The sequence below is a fragment of the Catharus ustulatus genome, chromosome 20 (assembly GCF_009819885.2).
Source record: "Catharus ustulatus isolate bCatUst1 chromosome 20, bCatUst1.pri.v2, whole genome shotgun sequence".
NCBI classification, from domain to species: Eukaryota; Metazoa; Chordata; class Aves; order Passeriformes; family Turdidae; genus Catharus; species Catharus ustulatus.
In genome coordinates, this window is record NC_046240.1 from 1,587,427 (window position 1) to 1,606,378 (window position 18,952).

Sequence of the window (18,952 nt, forward strand, 5' to 3'; positions counted from 1 at the left end):
TATTAACAGCACACAGGGTTTTCAATGGTATGAATTAAACAGACAGCTTTTATTCCTAACATCTAATTATTTATACATTAAATATTAAATGCATTGAAAGCACTGTAAAGTAGGCCCTCTCAGCTCACTGGTCCATGGCTCAGATTGTTTGGATTTCACATCTGTCATTACAGCTGTCAAATTATTTTATTTATTCCAGAAAAAAAAATAAAATTGATGAGAAAAGCTGACAATTCAAAGAGAGGAAGGAGAAACACATCAGATCCTAAACCAATTAAGACAGAATTCAAAATCACTCAATCCCTCTAAAGGGACTTAATCTAAAGACCCCCACACCCCAAAAGCAGGAGGGACACATGACTGTGGGTTACTGCATCTGGGATGGAGGTGGGGCCAACATTAAAAAGAAACAAACAGCAAAAGAGGATGGAGAATCCCTTGAAAGGAGAATGAGGAGCATTCCCTGTGGCCCACAGCTGGGATCTGGCAGGATGTTTTCTGTCACCCCCCAACCCTGGCACACTCAGCAGATCAAATTAAAGGCTCCCACTGCAATGTTTCTGCTCTCTCCCTGCATCTCCCCAAGGCCAGATTAACTGGGAGGCAGGGTTTAACACGACCCACATCTCACATCCCAGCTGCTGATGTTCAGCTGAGCACAATGACAGGCCTGGCTCCTTCCTGACACAGTGGAGTTATTCACTTGTTCAAGGTCCTGGTCCCAGGTTTCCCTGACTGTCACTCCTTCAGCTCCTGTCTGATGGGCAGGCATAAGGCACTGAAATTCCACACACCCACTTTGTTACAGATGTTAACAAGGACAGTGACAAATTACCATCTGGGGGTTTGGAACAGGCTAGGGTGCTGACCCTGGCTTTGGCTGCTGAGGAGTTTATCAAATTTTATTAATCAGCCTGAAACTCTGAAAGGCTCTTTGAGCAGTAACACCAGCTGCTTTAAAGCATGAGACTGCTGGGGAAAACAGGAAAACAAATCTCACCAAGAATGGAAGACAACACTTCTGAAGCTGAACAACTTCACTTTGGCACAGTGGTTGGTAATTCAGTTTCAGTGGTAAAATCAAAGCTGATTTGGATTGATTTATCAGCACTATAAATGTGCATGTGCAATGCTGAGCACCTGAGAGGATGTGCTGGTACAGGCACCAAGCTGTCCTGGCTCTGGCAGAGCAGCTGAAGCAGTCCCTGCTGTCCTCTCTCAGCAGCCCACAGAGCACCCAGAGCTGCCCCACGCAGGAAGAGCTTCCCTGGGAGGTGGGGTGCTGCCATGGACCCCCACACTCACATCACTGATGGAGCCCAGCTCCATCACTCACAACGGCCACTAAAGCTCTCTCCAGTTTGTCCTTCGTCCAGCCAGAGGCCACTTCAAACCCCTCAAAATCTGCACCTGCTTCTGGAACTGTGCATCCCTCCCCACTGGCCACAGGAGGCTGGAAGGTAAACAAGCTTTAGACTGACCTTCCCACAGTCATGGGTGATGGCTCTGGAATCCAGTCAAAGCCACTCAGGAGTCAGGGAATGACCCAAGGTCACCCCTTAGCTTAGGGGACACCCATGCTGTGTCACTACTGAATGGGACACTGCATTTGGCTCACCAAGGGCCTGAGGGACCTCAGCTGCCTGTCACATCAGGACAAACTCCAAATGCCACAGGACAGGAGCTGCACTTACTTGGAAGATATTGGACAAGTCTCTGAGGTTGAAGACGTAGTGGAACTTGACAGCTGTTGGCAGGAAAGTGGCAGCCACCTTCTGATGCAGCCCCAGGGCCAGGGCAATGAGCTGCTGGGCTGATTTTTGCACAGCCTCTGAGAAATTCCCACTGGCCAGGTGCTGCACTAGGATGGTGCTGTAGATCCTGGATAAGGAGTCCTGATCAGGGTTGGAGAGAGCGAAGACACAGAAGTGACGCTGAGGAAGAGAAAGTGAGACATGGAAAGGTCAGAGAGATGGGAAACCACCCCCCAGGTCAGTGCCTGGACACAGCACTGAACAATCTCAGCTGGGCTCCCCTTCCCAGGAAAGGTTGGCCCAGCTGATCCTTCGAGGTCCCTTCCAACCTGGGATGCTCTATGGACTTGAAGTCCACCAGAACAGTGTCCCCCTTCCAATTTCCCAGCAGAGGACAGCTGGCAGGTGACACCTTCTGCTGGCTGAACAAGGGATTTTCAGTGGAATTTCACAAGGGAAGCTCTGTTCACTGAAGAGCTGAAAGGTCTCAAGGTCCCATGGACCCCTGGTGAAGCCCAGGCCTGTCTCTGGTAGGAGCAGCCCCAGGAGGAGCCACCTCCCAGCAGACCCTTTGCTGATTAGGAACTTGCAGAGGAAGAGAACAAAGAATGGTTAAGATTAGAAAAGACCTTTGGCACCATCAAGTCCAACCTTTGAACAAATCCCAAACCATACTGTGGAGTGCCACACTACTCATTTCTGAACACATCCAGAATTGGTCACTCTGTTTCTCATCAGAGTTCCAATGCCTGACCACCTAAAGACTTTCAAGAAGTGTGGTCCAGCAGTAAATATCAGCTAGAGGAAGGTAAAATCTGCCTGTCTGAACAGAAGTGTTCCTGAAAGTGGGTGTCTAGCTGTCTGGGAACTTGTGACTTCTTCCTCCCACTGAGCAGCAAAACAAGAGGAATCACAAAGAAGGGAGGAAGGCAGCGAGTGTGCTGCCTCTCCATCAGGAATTACAGTCACTTCACACATCCATGCTGCTTCCACTGATTGAACAACAGCAGGATCTGCCCCAGGATCTCCTGAGCCTTGAGCCTGAACAATCCACCCAAAACCCCAGGGCATGGAGCAGGGCTTTACCTGGAGCCGGGGGTTGATGGTGAAGCTCCCTGCAGTCGGGTTCATGCAGGACACAAACTGCACATTGCTGATCTCCTTCAGGGACAGCCTGCTCCTGTCGTACCTTGGGGCACAGCAAAAGCCACAGATGCTGAGCACAGCCAGGGCAGCCACCTCTGCTGTCCCTTCAGTGTGTCTGTGGGCTGCCAGGACCATTGTGACTTTAGGGGGTCCCATTCTGCCCCGCTCTGGGAGAGTAAGATGCTGCATGGCTGCACAGGGCTCAGCACACAGGGCCCTGCTCCCAGGGGAAACGCTCTAGCTGACATTTCCATCAGCTGGTTACAAGTGCTGAGCAAAGCCCTCGGGTCAGGCACTGGCAGGGAAATTGTGGGGAATCACAGGAGTGACTCTGGTCCAGGCTGTGCCAGCCTGGGATGGGGCAGGCAGGCTGCAGGAAAGGATGGGGGGCTGCTGCAGAGCTGGGGTGCAGCAGAGCCCCTGGGTCACCAGAGCTGTGTCCCTGTCCCTCCTCAGCACCCCAGGCACCAAGGGTGCAACACCCCAGAGGTGCTGCTGAGAGCAGGGCACAGAGCCTGGACCTGCCTGGGAGGGGACAGGTAGCACATGGTGTCCCCCCAGTGTGGCACTGCTCCCACACATCCCACACATCCCTCTCTTTGCCCAACCTCGCAAACACCTCCTCAACACCCCAGTGCTTCTATTCCACAGGCTCCATGGCTGGGGAGATTTTGTTAAAGTCTGGGCACAAACACAGCTGAGGAGACTGGGAATGTCTCCATGTCTCTGCCTTGTTTTTCCCGTAGGAGAGCTTGAGTATTCCTGTCCCACTGGCTGCAGTGTAAAACACTCCAATCTCCTTCCAAAACACTGCTGCTGGTTTTCCTACAGATTACCTCTCCCTGGAAAACAACTGTTTGCTGCTGCCTGACTGAAAGCAGCACCAGGAGCTCACAGCAGGAGCAGTGCATGGCCTCCCTCCCTGCTCAGCAGTGCAGGGAATGTTTGCAGGGGACATGGGACACCCAGGGTGCACAGTGCTCTCCTCACCCAGAGCCTCCCAGCCAGCTCCAGCACAGGATGGGCAGAGCTCTGCATTCATCTCAAGCCCGTTCCCAAGAGCAGAGGTGCCAGGCGGTGCCAGTGCAGCCCCAGCAGCCCCGTACCAGTGGCCATAGTCCAGGTGCTGCCTGAGCAGGGTGTGCGGCTGCGCGGTGCCGTACGCATCCACCCGCGCCATGTTCAGGTCATCCATGAAGTACACCAGCCTCTTGCTGCCTGGGGGGCCGTAGTTCCTGCCAGCCTTCTTGTCCAGAGGCTTCTCCAGCGCATCTGTAGGGGCAGGAGTGACTGGGAATGATTGCCCAGCCCAGCCTCTGCCTGCTGGGAGCAGCTCCAGGGAGCCCCAGCCCACCCAGCTCCACCTGTGATGGTCAGGGCTTTTGAGGAAGGAAGGGCTGGTCTTGGCAGGTTGTTCCTTGTTCCCAGGCCAGGGGCCCTGTCTGGGGCTGGCAGGATGGTGGCTGTCCCCATGCTGTGGCTGGGAGCCCTGCAAGGCACCTTGGGCAGATTTTTGGTCTGACTCCACCCAAATGACAAAGTTTTCGATGCCTGCTCCCAAAGAAAGCACAACAAACTGTGTCTGCTACAAGCCAGGTCTGCTGCAGAGCAAACACAAGCTTGCCATGCAAGATCAAGCCTTTTGCATCCTCCTGCATATTTAACTCAGTCCTCCTGGCTGAGATTATCCTGATCCCTAGCACTGCACAGGGGGTCCCCTCCACTGCTTGTGTCCCCAAGCATGGACGGCAGTGGGATGGAGCCAAGGAGGCGCCGGAACTCAAAGCCCACAAGTTGATTTTGTGAAAGAAAATGCGTTTTTGACATCTTTCAGATAAAGGAAAAGGGTGGTTTTAGAGCCTGGAAAACTTTTAAACAATCAAAATAGTTACATATTGAAATGCACCAAAAAGAATCACAGAATGGTTTGGGTTGGAAGGGACCTTAAAGATATCTCATTCCAATCCCCTGCCATGGGCAGGGACACCTTCCACTGTCCCAGGCTGCTCCCAGCCCCAGTGTCCAGCCTGGCTTTGGGCACTGCCAGGGATCCAGGGGCAGCCACAGCTGCTCTGGGCACCCTGTGCCAGCCCTGCCCACCCTGCCAGGGAACAATTCCTGCCCAATATCCCATCCAGCCCTGCCCCTTGGCATTGGGAAGCCATTCCCCCCATCCCTTGTCCCCAGTCCCTCTCCAGCTCTCCTAGAACTCCTTTAGGCACTGGAAGGGGCTCTGAGCTCTCCCTGGAGCCTCTGAGTCCTCAAAAGAGCAATGAAGCTGAGCAAGGAGAGGCTGAGGGAGCTGGGAAAGGGGCTCAGCTGGAGAAAAGGAGGCTCAGGGGGAACTTGTGGCTCTGCACAAGTCCCTGACAGGAGGGGACAGCCGGGGGGGTCGGGCTCTGCTCCAGGAACAGGGACAGGAGCAGAGGGAATGGCTCAGGCTGGGCCAGGGGAGCTCAGGGTGGACACAGCAGGAATTTCCCCATGGAAAGGGTGCTCAGGGATTGGAACTGCCCAGGGAGGTTTGGAGTGCCCATCCCTGGAGGGGTCCAAGGAATTCCTGGAGGTGGCACTGAGTGCTCTGGGCTGGGGACAAGGTGGGGATGGGGCACGGGGTGGACTCAATGGGCTGGGAGATCTTTTCCAACCTCAGGCATGCTGTGAGTCTCTTCACCAGACTGAACCATCCCAAACACCTCCACATTCCCTGATCCCCTCCCCAGCATTACCCACACCTCCAGATAACCCAACAAGACAATTCCCACACGAGCTGTCCCATTCCCACCCAGTTTTTAGCAGAATCCTGCATGAGTAAGGGAAAGCATGGAGAGAACACTTCTCATTTGGAAGCTCTGGAAAACCCCCATTTGTTTCAGCAGAAAGCTGAGGTTATGTGTTGCTCTAGACTGTAGCATATTGGAGTGATAATTAATGCAAATCACCCCACAATGCTGCACAAAATGTTTTATAGATTGATTTCTTTCACTGTGGCCTGAGCAACCTTTACTGCCTCAGTGTCTCAGGTTGCAGGGCAAGATGTAACCAGCAGTGTGTATTCTATCACCAGCTGTTAAACCAGCTGGGGCAGTGCTCTTTATCTTTCCACAGCCCATCCTCCCTCCAGGAGATCTCTCCTGTTAATGGCCATTGAGTCTCAGTGCATGACTGATAAAATTCCATCATCCCATGGGGAGATGCTCCAGCCAGGGGGAGGAGCCAAGCCTTTCCTACTTAGATAAAAATCTGAGATTTGGAACACCAAAGCAGCCTTTTCCACTGGATCCCAGAGGAAAACCAGACCCTTCCACATCATCACTGGACCTTCAGAAGAAACTGCACCTTGTACAGGAGCACTGTTCCAACTGAGCCACATCTGTCACTGCAGGAGTATGCAGCCACCATGGAATGGGACTGCTGCCAACACCCTGCCTGACTGATGGAGTGTCAGCTTGGATTCTGACTCTGTTTGGGTTTGTTTTTTGTAATGCTGCATTTCTATTTTAGTTTTTCCTAGTAAATAACTTATTCCTATTCCCACATCTTTGCCTGAGAGCCCCTTAATTTCAAGATTATAATAATTTGGAGGGAGGGGTTTGCATTTTCCATTTCAAAAGAGGTTCCTGCCTTCCTTAGCAAACACCTGTCTTTCAAACCAACCCACTCAGGAAGGGACAAAGCAAACAGCAGCAGCTTTTCTGGGTCCTGGGATGATGTTCCTGCCTTATTTTCCTTCCTAATTTTTTTCTTGGAGCCCATCCTCACTCCCAGGTGCTCCCTGGAGATGGAGGCAGAATTAGTTTCACTGACACAGTCTGGGGTTATCACCACTCCTGTAAGCAGCAGCATGGCAAGGAACAGTCCTTTGTAATTAGGGACAACTGCAAGTTTTGATAAAAAATTTTCTGCAAATGCACACTTTAGCCATTCCTTATGAAGGGCAAAAGTTATTAGGGAAAATTTATATTCTGGGTTTTTTCAGACCACAAATCTTTTAAAACCCCATTTGTTTCCTGCTTGGGTGCCCTGCAGACAGCCTGGTTACCCACTAAGAATTCAGCTGTTTTCTTGTCACAGACACTTCTGCACAAAGCCATGAACTGTGCTTAGAAAAATGATAGATTTTTCCTCAGTGGAGTTTCTCTCCCCCTTCAATAAAACCACGATATTTGAAATTTCTGGTAGCAAGTCAAATTAAGTGTTTCAAATAAGCATTTAATTTAAATTTAATTAGGCCTTAATTAACATATAAAATCAGCCCTTTTCGAGGTTAAACAAGGATGCAGGAGATTCATCATAGTGAAATGCAATTACTGGGGATGAAGTGACATGTTTGTGGAAGTTGCATTTTAATTCAAAGCCTATTCCACAATAATCCTGAAGAGTCCTCGGTCTGGGCTTCTGACACATCCCCAATCAGCCCCTCAAACACTCACTGCACACCAGGCTTAGCAACTGTGGCTCCTCTCACCCTGATGGCCAAGGGGGAATAATACACAACTCCAAAAACCAACATTTATTGTCATTTTCTTGAGGCAGATCCGGAGTGGGAAGGTGGGGAATGAGGGCAGGGATGCAGCTGGTGGAGGAGCAGAGGTCCCAGAGGCCATGGAGCAGCACACCAGAGGTCCAGGCTCCACAGGGAGTGGGATTTGGTCCCAATACACCAATGAAAATCCCCAAAATGTGCCCAGCTTTGGACACAGAGAGAGTCTCACTCCATTTAACCCCTATGCACATGAAAATCTGTAAGCTACAAAGATTGTTTGGACCACATCCCTGTGCTTGCCCTGAAGAGTGCAGCTCTGCACCTTAAAAATCTCTGTCCCAACAGGCACCTTGACTAAGAATTCCTGGCTTTCAGGTTGGCTCTTTCTAAAGTAAATAAAAAACCAAAATCCCAAACTGCTTTGGATTCACATTTTACAAATCTAAAGAGGCACCTGCTGGGGAAGAAAAAAAAGCAGCCAACTGACAAACTCTACAAAAAGGGACAAATTAACTAAAAAATGAGCAGTGGGGAAGGATGCCAAGCAGCATAAATCACACTTCCCTGTGATGAAGACATGCTGGGCTCTGCAGAAGAAAGAAGGGCAGGGCTCAGCCCAGAGCTCAGAGCAACAGGGACACCCAGTACCTGTCCCACACCTCCACACACTCACCTGGGCAGATGGGAACACCAGGGTCCTCCCAGCTGAGCACACTCAGCTCAGCCCCCTCCCCAACCCAGGGCACTTCCCACTCCAGGAGGAAAAGGAGAAAAGGAGGTGGCAACCATCACACTGCCCATGGCTGTGAGACTGGCCAAAAAGGGAAGTTTTACCCATATTTTTCTTAAAGGACAAGTAGCCCAAAGAATTTGCTCTGTGCAGAGGCACCAGCAAGCCCAGAAGCCCCCCAAGCTTGCCCCAGAGATCAGATGTGATCCCACAGCATGGCCCCAGGGCATGGGCTTGGCCTGTGCTGTCACCTCTCTGGGAGCAGATCAGCCCCTGAGAGCAATTATGAACAATAAAACCTTCCTGATAATGTTTGCAGTGTTGGGAGCCTGGCAGAGCAGGGATGAGGTTTCACAGATTCATGGAATGGGTTGGGTAGGAGGGGACCTTAAAGATAATCTCATTTTAACCCCCTGCCATGGCAAGGACACCTCCCACTGTCCCAGGCTGCTCCAAGCCCCAGTGTCCAGCCTGGCCTTGGACATTCCAGGGATCCAGGGGCAGCCACAGCTGCTCTGGGGAAGTAGAAGGAGATGAGCTCAGCTGGGCAGAGCATAGTGCTAATAATGCCAAGGTTATGGATTTGATCCCCAGATGGGCCATACATTCACACTGGACTTGATGATCCTGGTGGGTCCCTTCCAACTCAGAATTTTCTGTGATTTCAGGACATTTACAGTAATTTCACGATTATAAGCCGCACTTCTGGGTGCCAGCAACTTTTCATTCTTTGTCCATATACAAGCTGCACCTGAATATAAGCCGCATGTTACAATACAGAGTGTGATAAAAGGTATCTGTTCTATCACCATCTGTTGAGGGTGGGGGCAGTGATCCTTATCTCCACGGCAGATATTCTGCTAATGGGCCATCCATTGAAAGCAGGCAGGGCATTGTTCTTTATCTTTTCACAACCCATCCTTCCTCCAGCCAGTCATTTTCTGCTCATGGCCATTGAGTCCCACTGTGGGACTGATAAAATTACTGCATCCCATTGGGAGTTGCTCCAGCCAGGGAGAAGAGCCCAACATTTCTTACCAAGATAAAAACAGAGGTTTGGGGACACTAAGGGAGCCCCTTTCTCCACTGGACTCCAGAGGAAAACCGGATTTCTCCACATCACCACTGGAGCTTAGGAGGGAAACTGCACCTTGTACAGGAGCACTGCTCCAGCTGAGCCACATCTGTCACTGCAGGAGGATGCAGCCACCATGGAATGGGACTGCTGCCAACACCCTGCCTGACGGGTGTCAGGTTGTACTCTGACTTTGTCAGGGTTTGGAGTTTGTTTCTTTGTAGTACTGTATTTCTATTTTAATTTCCCTAGTAAAGAACTGTTATTCCTAATTCCCATATCTTTGCCTGAGAGCCCCTTGATTTCCAAATTATAATAATTTGGAGGGAGGGGGTTTCCATTCTCCATTTCAAAGAGAAGCTCCTGCCTTTCTCAGCAGACACCTGTCCTCCAAACTAAAACAGCAACTTTTTGTTCTTTGTCCGTATATAAGCCGCACCTGATTATAAGCTGCACTTCGGGTTCGGACCAAAATTTTAGTCAAAATGGTGCAGCTTATAATCATGAAATTACTATAGGTTAAACCCAGCTGCATAAAGGATGCAGTGTGGCTTACAGTGACTCACAGTTGTAATTCAACTCAAATCAGGTTGCTTTGTTATTATGTTAATAAATATATGTCTAATTATTTCATCTCTCATTGGACACCATTCCAAAATGAGCTGCCTTTCAAGAATTTCCTGCTTTTTCTTCATCTCTGAAGAGACTACACAGCAAACTGACTCTACCTCAATCTCAAACTTCTTTTTTCACTGAGGTTTCAAAATCCTCATCAGTAATATTCTTATGGACTTCCCTGGGGCCAAAATTCCTTGTGGGTCTGAGCCCCCACCCAGGTCAGCAAGCACTGTGCCCCCTGGGGAGGGGGTGGGACCTGCTCCATGGGACATGTTGGGCTGTGGTAGGATAGGAGCACAGCCCCAGGAACCAGCCCTGGCTTCCAGCCTGCACTTGTCCATCAGCACCATCCTCACTGCTAATTGGGATGCAATTCCCATCACTGCACCCTGAGGACAGTTTGGATCCTCTCCAAGAAACCCATCTTACTCTTCAATTCCAGCCTGTTAAAGACACACTTCAAGTTAAACACAAGCCATGAAAACTGCAGCAGATTGAAGCCTGGGCTTTGGCACAGCCCTGAACCAGAGTGGTCGGGTTAAGAATGCAAATTCTCAGGTTGGAAAACATCATCTCCACAAAACTCTGCTGAGCAGAGATTCACTGTGGGATTGGGAATGTGCCCACAACAACACAGGTCCTTCCTTGAACTTCCCAGTGCACATCCCACTCCAAACACCAATGGATGCCCCAGCAATGTCACAGAATCAGAGAATCCCAGAATCCTAGAATCCAACAGAATGACAGAATCCCACAGAATTCCACAGAAACACACAGAATCACAGAATCCCAGAATTAACCCAGCTGGAGAAAACCTCTGAGATCAAGTCCAGCCTGTGACCCAACACCACCTTGTCAACTAAACCATGGCCCTGAGTGCCCCATCCAGGCTTTGTCAAACACCTCCAGGGATGGTGACTCCCCCACCTCCCTGGGCAGCTCATCCCAATGCCCAGCCATCCTTTCTGTGAACAAATTCTTCCTGATGTCAACCTGAACCTCCCTTGGCGTGGTTGAAGAGCTTACCTTGCAGCATGGCAGAGGTGGTGTAGTAGTTGAAGGGGACCTTCTTCACCAGGAACAGGTGTGTGTCCAGTGAGCAGAGTGTGTCCTCCAGCAGCACAGACTTGCCTGTGCCAGCAGTGCCCACCAGCAGCACGGGGCGCCGGCGCTGCAGCAGCCTGGCCACGAGGAACCGCAGGCAAACACTCTGAGCCGTGGGCACCAGGCAGCCCTGGGGACACAGAGCCACCTCAGTGTCCCCAGCCCTGCCACCAATGCTGATGCCTTCAGTTTTTAGCTATTATATTTTTCAGATCCTGCACTGCATTAGTGTAGAACTCGACTCCACATAGAGTGTTAGTTACTGTCTTCACATTCTGGGCAGATTAAACGATCCTTCTAAGCCTGAGAACCAAGGTCTTCATCACAGCCTTAGGCCCCAAAAAAGTATAAACAAAAGTGAATCTGAGGGGGAACAAACTGGGGTAAATTACCTGAATTGGAAAATTAACCCCTGATATGCAAATAGACCAAACTTTTACCTGTCTGAAACACTTGGGACCATTGCCCATCTTGGGTCTAGCCTCCGTGAAGCTTTGACTGCCCAAGGTGTATCTACTGAAGGCCTTTAATAAATCCCCACTTTATTCTCTAAGCCTGTCTAGCCTCTGTTCTAGGTGGGCACTCCAAGCCATCAATGCCATGATGATTTCTTGCCTTTTCTTTTCATGTACCTTTTATGTGTTCCCATTATTCTTGTAATTCTTTAAGCCTGGTATCTTAGCACAGTCCTGGTATTCTGCTTGGCGAGAAGACCAAACATCCCAAAGGCCTCACAGGTGGAGGCTGGTGAGCCTTACACTGTCTTGAGAAACCTCTCCAGAACATATCCTACAAACTAGGATCAAACCCATCTGGGGAGAATACTGTAAAATAAAGAGATGCCATGCCATTCCTTGGAAATCTTTGTTAAATATGCTAATTTGCAAGGTCTATAAAATTGCATATATATTATACCAAGGGTGTGCATTTCAACATATTCCACCTTGATAAATTCTTGCACCATAGAGAACATTATTAACTACTGAGGTAAAAACCCTTTTACATCCCTTAACTGTGTCTGACTCAATTCTAAGACCAAGAAAAGGCATCACCACCACCCCACGGCCACCTCCTGGGACAGCCAGGCATGAGCCAGGTGAGCCCAGCTTCCAGGCTGCACTAGGGAAGGATGACCTGTAGCTGCCAGCCTTTAAAATCCATCTTTGCAGCCATTAAAATCCATCTTTGCAGCCTTTAAAATCCATCTTTGCAGCCATTAAAATCCATCTTTGCAGCTGAACCCCTGGGAGCAGCATCTGGATCCCCCATGGAATCACACCTTGCTAAAACAGTGATGATTTTTACATGTCATCTGCTCACTGTGGCACTTGAAAAAAACCAGAAAAGTGCAATTGGCAACCACAATTCACTACCTGAGGAACTCTTTTCTTGGCCCAAACATAAAGCCATCCCTATTTGCAGCCACAGAGAATGACAACAAGTCATGGTGTCTCAGGCTTTGTCCCTGTTCTGTCTCACCACTTCTCTCTGCACCCTGGGCACAGCAGCTCCCTGCCCCTGCTGTACATCACTCATGTTTGGAAGATGGATGGAGGCTGTGCTGCTACAGTCAAAGCACAGCAAAAAAGATGGGTAATTCAGCTGTATCCCATAAAGAATTCCATCAGTGCCTGCCCTTTCACCAGACTTCATTGAAACACCCAGGTTCAGTCACTAAAATACAGAAACTCCTCCAGCCCAGCACCTGCCCGGGTCACCCACCTGCAGTGGCACCTCTGGATCAAATTCAAACTGGGGAATAAGTTTAGACCAAGGCTCAAACTTCTTCGTTTCTGGATCAACATAAAAGTCAAAGACTGTGCCCTGGGAAGGAAACTTGATTGTCTTGAATTCTGCCACCCACCACTTGCTGAACTCCACTCTGTAGTCCACGAGCTGCAGGACAAAAAGAGGAGAAAAAGGCAAATCTGGAGAAATTCATTAGAGGTGGAGAATGCTATTTATCCTGGTCCACCAGAGTGGGATTAGTCCTTAAAAATATTCCACAGCATAACAATTTTATCCTTTTTCCTATTATTAAGTCTAATCTTTCATTTTCTTCATTTTTTCTCATCACTCCTATTTATTCCCCTAAATAACTCATCCTCTGTGTTGATCACTCCTAGTGTGTCTGAGATTAGACAGAGGGATCAATTTGGAAAAGAGAAATACGTGCCTATGACTAAACAGACACTTGATTGATTTTTGGTGCCTACTTCTTCCAACAGACAAGGACACCACATCCATCTCCATCCGTGGCCATGGATAGTCAGAGCATGCATACCAAATCTCTTCCTCATAAATCACACCACCCTGCAAACACTTAGCTGTTGTTTTCTGGCCTCTTTTCAAGCAGGAGCAGCAGGACTGCAGATCCCAGTTCAGCAAAGAATGCTGCCATAGGGCCCAGCAAGCTCCTGATCTCTTGCTTTTCCCCCTTCTATCTCTCCATGCATGAAGATTTTAAAGAATCTGACCTTTTTGCTGGGAGCTGGGGTGTCAATTTTTGCTTTAGACAAAGTCAGGATTTGTCCCTTCCCTGCCTCGGGTCTCCTTTGTGAAACTGGGCCAGGCAGTGTCTGAACCCTTCCCACGCAGAGCAGAGGGACTGCAGCCTCAGCCCTGGGAGAAATGGGGGGAAGGAGGGGGAAAGTGCTGCTAAAGAGATGTCTGGGAGAGAGCAGATGCATCACTGAACCAGTTTTAGCAGCACAATTTGTTCCTGGGGCATCTCTATTAGATGTCTCCTCCCCATAGCCACCCAATGGGTTTTTGGGACCAGGTGGGACCCAGGAGTGCTCAGCCTCCCTCAGGAAACCTGGCTTTGAGCTGAGTGTCCTCTGCAGAGCTCCCCAAGCCACCACACTTCAAAGACCAGAGGATTTGGAAAACACATGATTAGCATCCAGGATTTTGCAGTCTCGTGCTACCCAGAGAGGCAGAATGTCTGTAATCTCCTTTCTGCCGTTGTCACAACTCCTCAGCCCGGCGGCACAAAAGGGATGTGCAGTGCTGCTAAAAGCTTTCTCACAGTGGTGCCTCACCCTGCTCGCAGTGCTGGGAGGGGCTGAGCCCTTAAGTGGAGCAGCCCCAGCCCCAGCTCTATTGCTAGAATGGTGTCGAGCTCACACTGCTTCCTTAACAAAAACCCCATATGGATTTCTGCTAATTTCAGAGCCTGGAAATGGCAAATCTATCATTTGTTTTTATAGAGGGGCCCTGCTCCCCACCAACAAACGCCGAGCAGTGGGAAGCCTTCCAGCCTGTTTCTCCTGACATTTCAGCAGCAAAAGGTCACCAGGAAGGGCACCTTCAGCAGGGAGCAATAAACAGCTTTTATATTGGATCATTTTTCATCAGGCTCCCCCTCGCTCGGACGCTGTGTGCTCACACTCTCCTCCCTGACATTTACAGAGCAGCACAGTCAGCAACGCCCAGAATCCTCCCAGAGGGATGCTGAGCCTGCTCCCAGTCCCTCCTGCCATGCACCCAGCTGTGCCAAGGCCCTGCCATGCCAGGGCTAGCTGCTATGGCACGGGGACGCCATGTCCAAGTGCCACCAGCCACGCTCCAGCCAGAAGAGGGACTCAAGTTCCTCTGCTGATGCACCAGCCAGCCCTGCTCCCCAGGCTTAAATCCAAAGTCACCCTGCACTGGTAGAACCAAGGCTGTGGCTTTCCCAGCTGGCACACAGGGTATGGAGGGTTAAATCCTCCACAAGGACCACAAAAGCTGGTCATGCTCTCCATACATCTCAAGGTGATGGAACCCAGGGAGCACCATGCTGAGCTTGGCCATTCTCCAGTGTCACCCCCTGGATAATGAGGTCTTTCATGAAAGGGATTGTTTAGTTCAGGTTTCCAGGTCAAACAGCATCACTGACACAGCTTTAGGTCTGGGAAAGTAGAAAAAAGTAGGCTAAAAAAAAAAGGCAATAAAAGGTCTCTTGAGAGATGCTGATGTGGCACCTGCCTTCTTACCTGGTCCTGGAACATGGACCCACCAAAGGCCCAGACAGCAGCAAAGACAAAGTAAAGCTCATAAAGCTCCTTGGGACAGTCAGGAGGTGTGTTGTCCTCTGTCAGGAGGCATTCCAGGAGGTAACACAGCATCTGAACCATGCTCTGCTCAGGAATGGGAACAATCTTCTTAAATCTGAGGAAGGGGAACGAAAAACATAATTGGGAAATTGGTGAAGCACCAATTGGGTGAAGCACCAGGGTTGCTTCCAGCCCAGGAAAGCAAGGCAGGATTGCTTTTCCAGAATATCAGCATTATCCTTATCAGCAGTGGGTTCTCATTCCCTGGAAGAGCACTAAGGAGAGCACCCATCCTCTGCCTGGCCCTGCTGGCACTGCCACACACACATGTAATAACAGTAATCAGAAGTTTCAGGCATTTAAAAACTTTGATCCTCTTGAAAGAAGTAAAATGGAGGAGTTGCTAAAGGCAATGATTTCCTGGGAGCACGAGGAGTTCAAAAGCAGTCAAATAGAGCACTAATAAAATAAAACCTTTCATCTTGCCATTTTACATTCGTTTAAGCTACACTTACAGAATTCCAAACTAATATTGTAGCAGTACTGAAGTCCTCCATAAAGTAATTAGAGCTATTTGAAAGGTTGGTTCTACAATTTCTGAATTAAGCAAGCTACCAAAATACTCAGCTCGGGGCTGGTGCAGCTAATCCTGGGGATTTCATGGTCTGACAATTGCTCAGCAGAGAGAGCTGGAGATGCTCAATGGGCTTTGCTGCCAACAGCTTTAAAGCTTGGGCACCCAGAGAGCAGCTCCCCAGCAAGATTCCCAACACCCAGTCCCAAGGAGCAAGATTGGCACTCAAGCAGCTCCTCCTGACACCTCCTCATTGGGGCTGATGGTGCCCAGCTTCAGGTGTTCACTGACTTTTCATTTTCTTTTTGTTTTTCCTTTATTTTCTTAATGAAACTGCAGGTATGAGGAGCAAGCAGAGGATGGAGAATCACACTGTTTGGGTTGGAAGGGGACTTTTAAAAGTCATCTGTTTCAGCCCCCTGCCATGGCAGGGACACCTTCCACTGGGTGCTCCAAGCCCCAATGTCCAACATGACCTTGGGCACTGCCAGGGATACAGGGGCAGCCACAGCTGCTCTGGGCACCCAGTGCAGGGCCTCACCTCACTCACAGCCAATAATTTCTTCCTGATACCTAAACTAAATTTCCCCTTGTTCTGTTTAAAACCACCACTCCTTGTTCTGTTTTTCATGTTCAGCCATGGAACACACCCAGGCTGGAGTCTCACACACAGGGACTCAGCTGTGCTCAAATGCTTCAGGAAAGAAATCCAAGAGAGGACTGCCTCTGCAGCAATCCCACCCTCTCACACAAACACCAGCTTCCTCCTCATCCCCAAGGGGCAGGGAAAGATGTGGGGAGGGGATAAATTAGGATCTGCTCTGCATCTTCCACACTTTGTTTCAGCAGTGATCTGAAATCTGCTCTACTGACCCAAAACTTGTGCTGTGAACTCAGGTCTGGCCTGACACATCAAGAGACTGGAAAGACTCTCCCTTTAGGATATCCTGGATTAAATTTCCAAGAGATACAGAACTGATACAAGCACAGGAACCATCAAATCCATATCCAAGGAGAACCAGCTCAGACCCAAGGATGGGCAGCAGTGCCAGCTGCCCCCTCACCCCACAGCTCCCTGGAGCTGGAGGCAGTGACACCCAGGGCTCCTGGGGACAAGAAGGACCCTGGCCAGCCCTGGAGCACAGCTGGTCTCAGAGGTGGTGAGTGGCTGCCTGCCCTCAGCAGGGGAGACAGCAGCGCCCTGCAGCGGTACCTGGTTCGGAGGGTGTCCAGGCAGACAGGCAGGTACTTGTCAAACAGAATGGTCAGGTTGGCTCTCTCAGACTGCACCTCTCTCCTGTCAATCCAGCTGCTCACAGGGGCATTCCAGCCCAGATCTGAGGGGTTGATGTACAGGATCCCTCAAGGTGGACGAGAAGAGACAGGAGTAAGGACACAGCAGAAACTTCCAGAAACTTCCAGCTACTCTCAAACAACTGAAACCCTGTCAAATACACCTCATGCCTCATCACCTGCCCCCTCTCCCTGCTCCACTGCAGAGGAGAAGCATTAACAGTGAAGGGATGTAACTCGGGAAACCAGGACACCTCTCATGACCCTGCCCCAAATTTAGAACATGGTGCTGCTGAGCCAGGTTATTGCTCTGGGCCCCAGCCACCAGGGGACACCTTCATTCCCTGTTCCCATGTACTGCTCCAACAGAGCAGAACTCTTTGGGGTAGAGACTGCTCTCTGTTCATCAGGTCCACACAGAGCTGGGCAGGAGTGTTCTCTCATGACCCACGATCCCACAGCAGCAGCAGGAACACTCCGAGTACAGCCCCATGACAATGACAGACCCCATGTGGGCTCAGGATCCTCAGTGTGTCCCGAGCTTCAGGAACACACCCTGCACACCACAGGCAGCCTGGCAGCTTTCAGAGGGACCAAGCTGGCCATCAGAAGACTGACAGCAGCCCTGGATGGCACCTGCTGCAAGGGGCAGCTGCGGCAGGACTCACCTGCCCGGGACACGGTGGCCGGGGTGGCCGTGCGCAGGTGGCTGATCTCAAACAGCAGCCTCATGCTGGGGCTCAGGGGGATCCTCTCATTGCTGGCCAGGGTCAGCACCTGCATGTGCAGACAGAGACAGCCTCAAGCTCTGCCAGGAACAGGCATGGAGAGTGTTTAGCACTTGGCACTGCTGAGCTTAGCTGCCCAGCCCAGCTCCTTGAGGCACAGCTGCACAGGGCTGCAGCCCCAGCAGGACAAGGGGGGATCCTGCCCCTGTGCCCCCTCAGGTCAGACCCCACCTGCAGAGCTGCCCCAGCCCTGGGACCAGCACAGGCAGGACCTGGAGCTGCTGGAGAGATCCAGAAGAGGCTCTAGGATGATCAGAGGATGGAGCAGCTCTGTTAGCTCTCAGACAGGCTGAGAAAACTGGGGGTGTTCACCCTGAAGAAGGATCTGGGGTGACCTCCCTGTGGCCTTTTGGTACCTGAAGAGGCTCCAAGAGAGCAGGAGAAAGACTTGGGACAAGGGACAGGACACAGGGAATGGCTTCACACAGACAGAGGGCAGGCATGGATGGGATATTGGGCAGGAATTGTTCCCTAGGAGTGTGGGCAGGCTCTGGCACAGGGTGCCCAGAGCAGCTGTGGCTGCCCCTGGATCCCTGGCAGTGTCCAAGGGACAGGTCTTAGAGCAGCGTGGGACAGTGGGAGGTGTCCCTGCCCATGGCAGCGGGTGGGATGGGATGGTCTTTAAGATCCCTTCCAACCCACACCATTCTGATTTCTGACAGGCATAGAATGGTCCTTCTCTCTTCCACAACCCAGAAACCAAAACACTCCCTCACGGTGGGGAAAAGACACAAAATTATCTCTCTACCCTACTTCTAAAGGCCTAAAGTTATGATCAGGACATTTGCAATTACTCATAAGCATGACTCTCCAGAAAAGGGAAATTCCAATGAAAACAAACCTTAAGTTATTTCCCTCATGCACCATTGCCTTTATGCAATATTGTTTGGTGTGTCTGAAGAAACACAGCTCCAGGAGATGTTATTACAATCTGCATTTCTCCCAGGCTGAATCACACCCAACAAGGAATACCTGTTTCTTTAGCTTACATCCATTACCTTATTATCATCCATCACAGTGTTAAGAGATTCAATCCACATTGGATCAATATCTCCATCCAGTACCATCCACTTGGGACCATCATGTGAGATGTTGGCCAGCTCTCTCATGATTGATGAGAACAGTCCTGGGAGGGTGACACCAATATGTTGATGAACATTGAATTTGTCACCTGCTCTAACAGATTTTTCCAGCAACTTCCTAAAAATTATGCTTTCCCCTTAAACATTCATAGCTCTTTGCATCTGGACATAAATAATACTATATAATGATATCTGCTTTGAAGAAAAAAAATATTATCAGTTATTATCACTGAGAATGACTGTGGGCCTATATGAGCTTCAC

At 50.1% G+C, this 18,952-nt stretch overlaps 1 protein-coding gene across 2 annotated transcripts in view; it reads right to left on the bottom strand.

Annotated features, from left to right (window-relative positions):
• Positions 1-18,952, bottom strand: part of DNAH9 (dynein axonemal heavy chain 9) — a 152,691-nt gene that overhangs the window by 100,287 nt on the left and 33,452 nt on the right. For both annotated transcript variants that reach the window (XM_042779855.1, XM_033076654.2), the window contains exons 24-32: positions 18,607-18,734; positions 17,489-17,597; positions 16,741-16,888; positions 14,894-15,068; positions 12,636-12,809; positions 10,836-11,043; positions 4,007-4,172; positions 2,841-2,943; positions 1,695-1,934 (exon numbers count right to left, since the gene is read on the bottom strand). In XM_042779855.1, the coding sequence (XP_042635789.1) occupies positions 1,695-1,934; positions 2,841-2,943; positions 4,007-4,172; positions 10,836-11,043; positions 12,636-12,809; positions 14,894-15,068; positions 16,741-16,888; positions 17,489-17,597; positions 18,607-18,734 (1,451 nt within the window). The remainder of the gene's footprint in view (positions 1-1,694; positions 1,935-2,840; positions 2,944-4,006; positions 4,173-10,835; positions 11,044-12,635; positions 12,810-14,893; positions 15,069-16,740; positions 16,889-17,488; positions 17,598-18,606; positions 18,735-18,952) is intronic.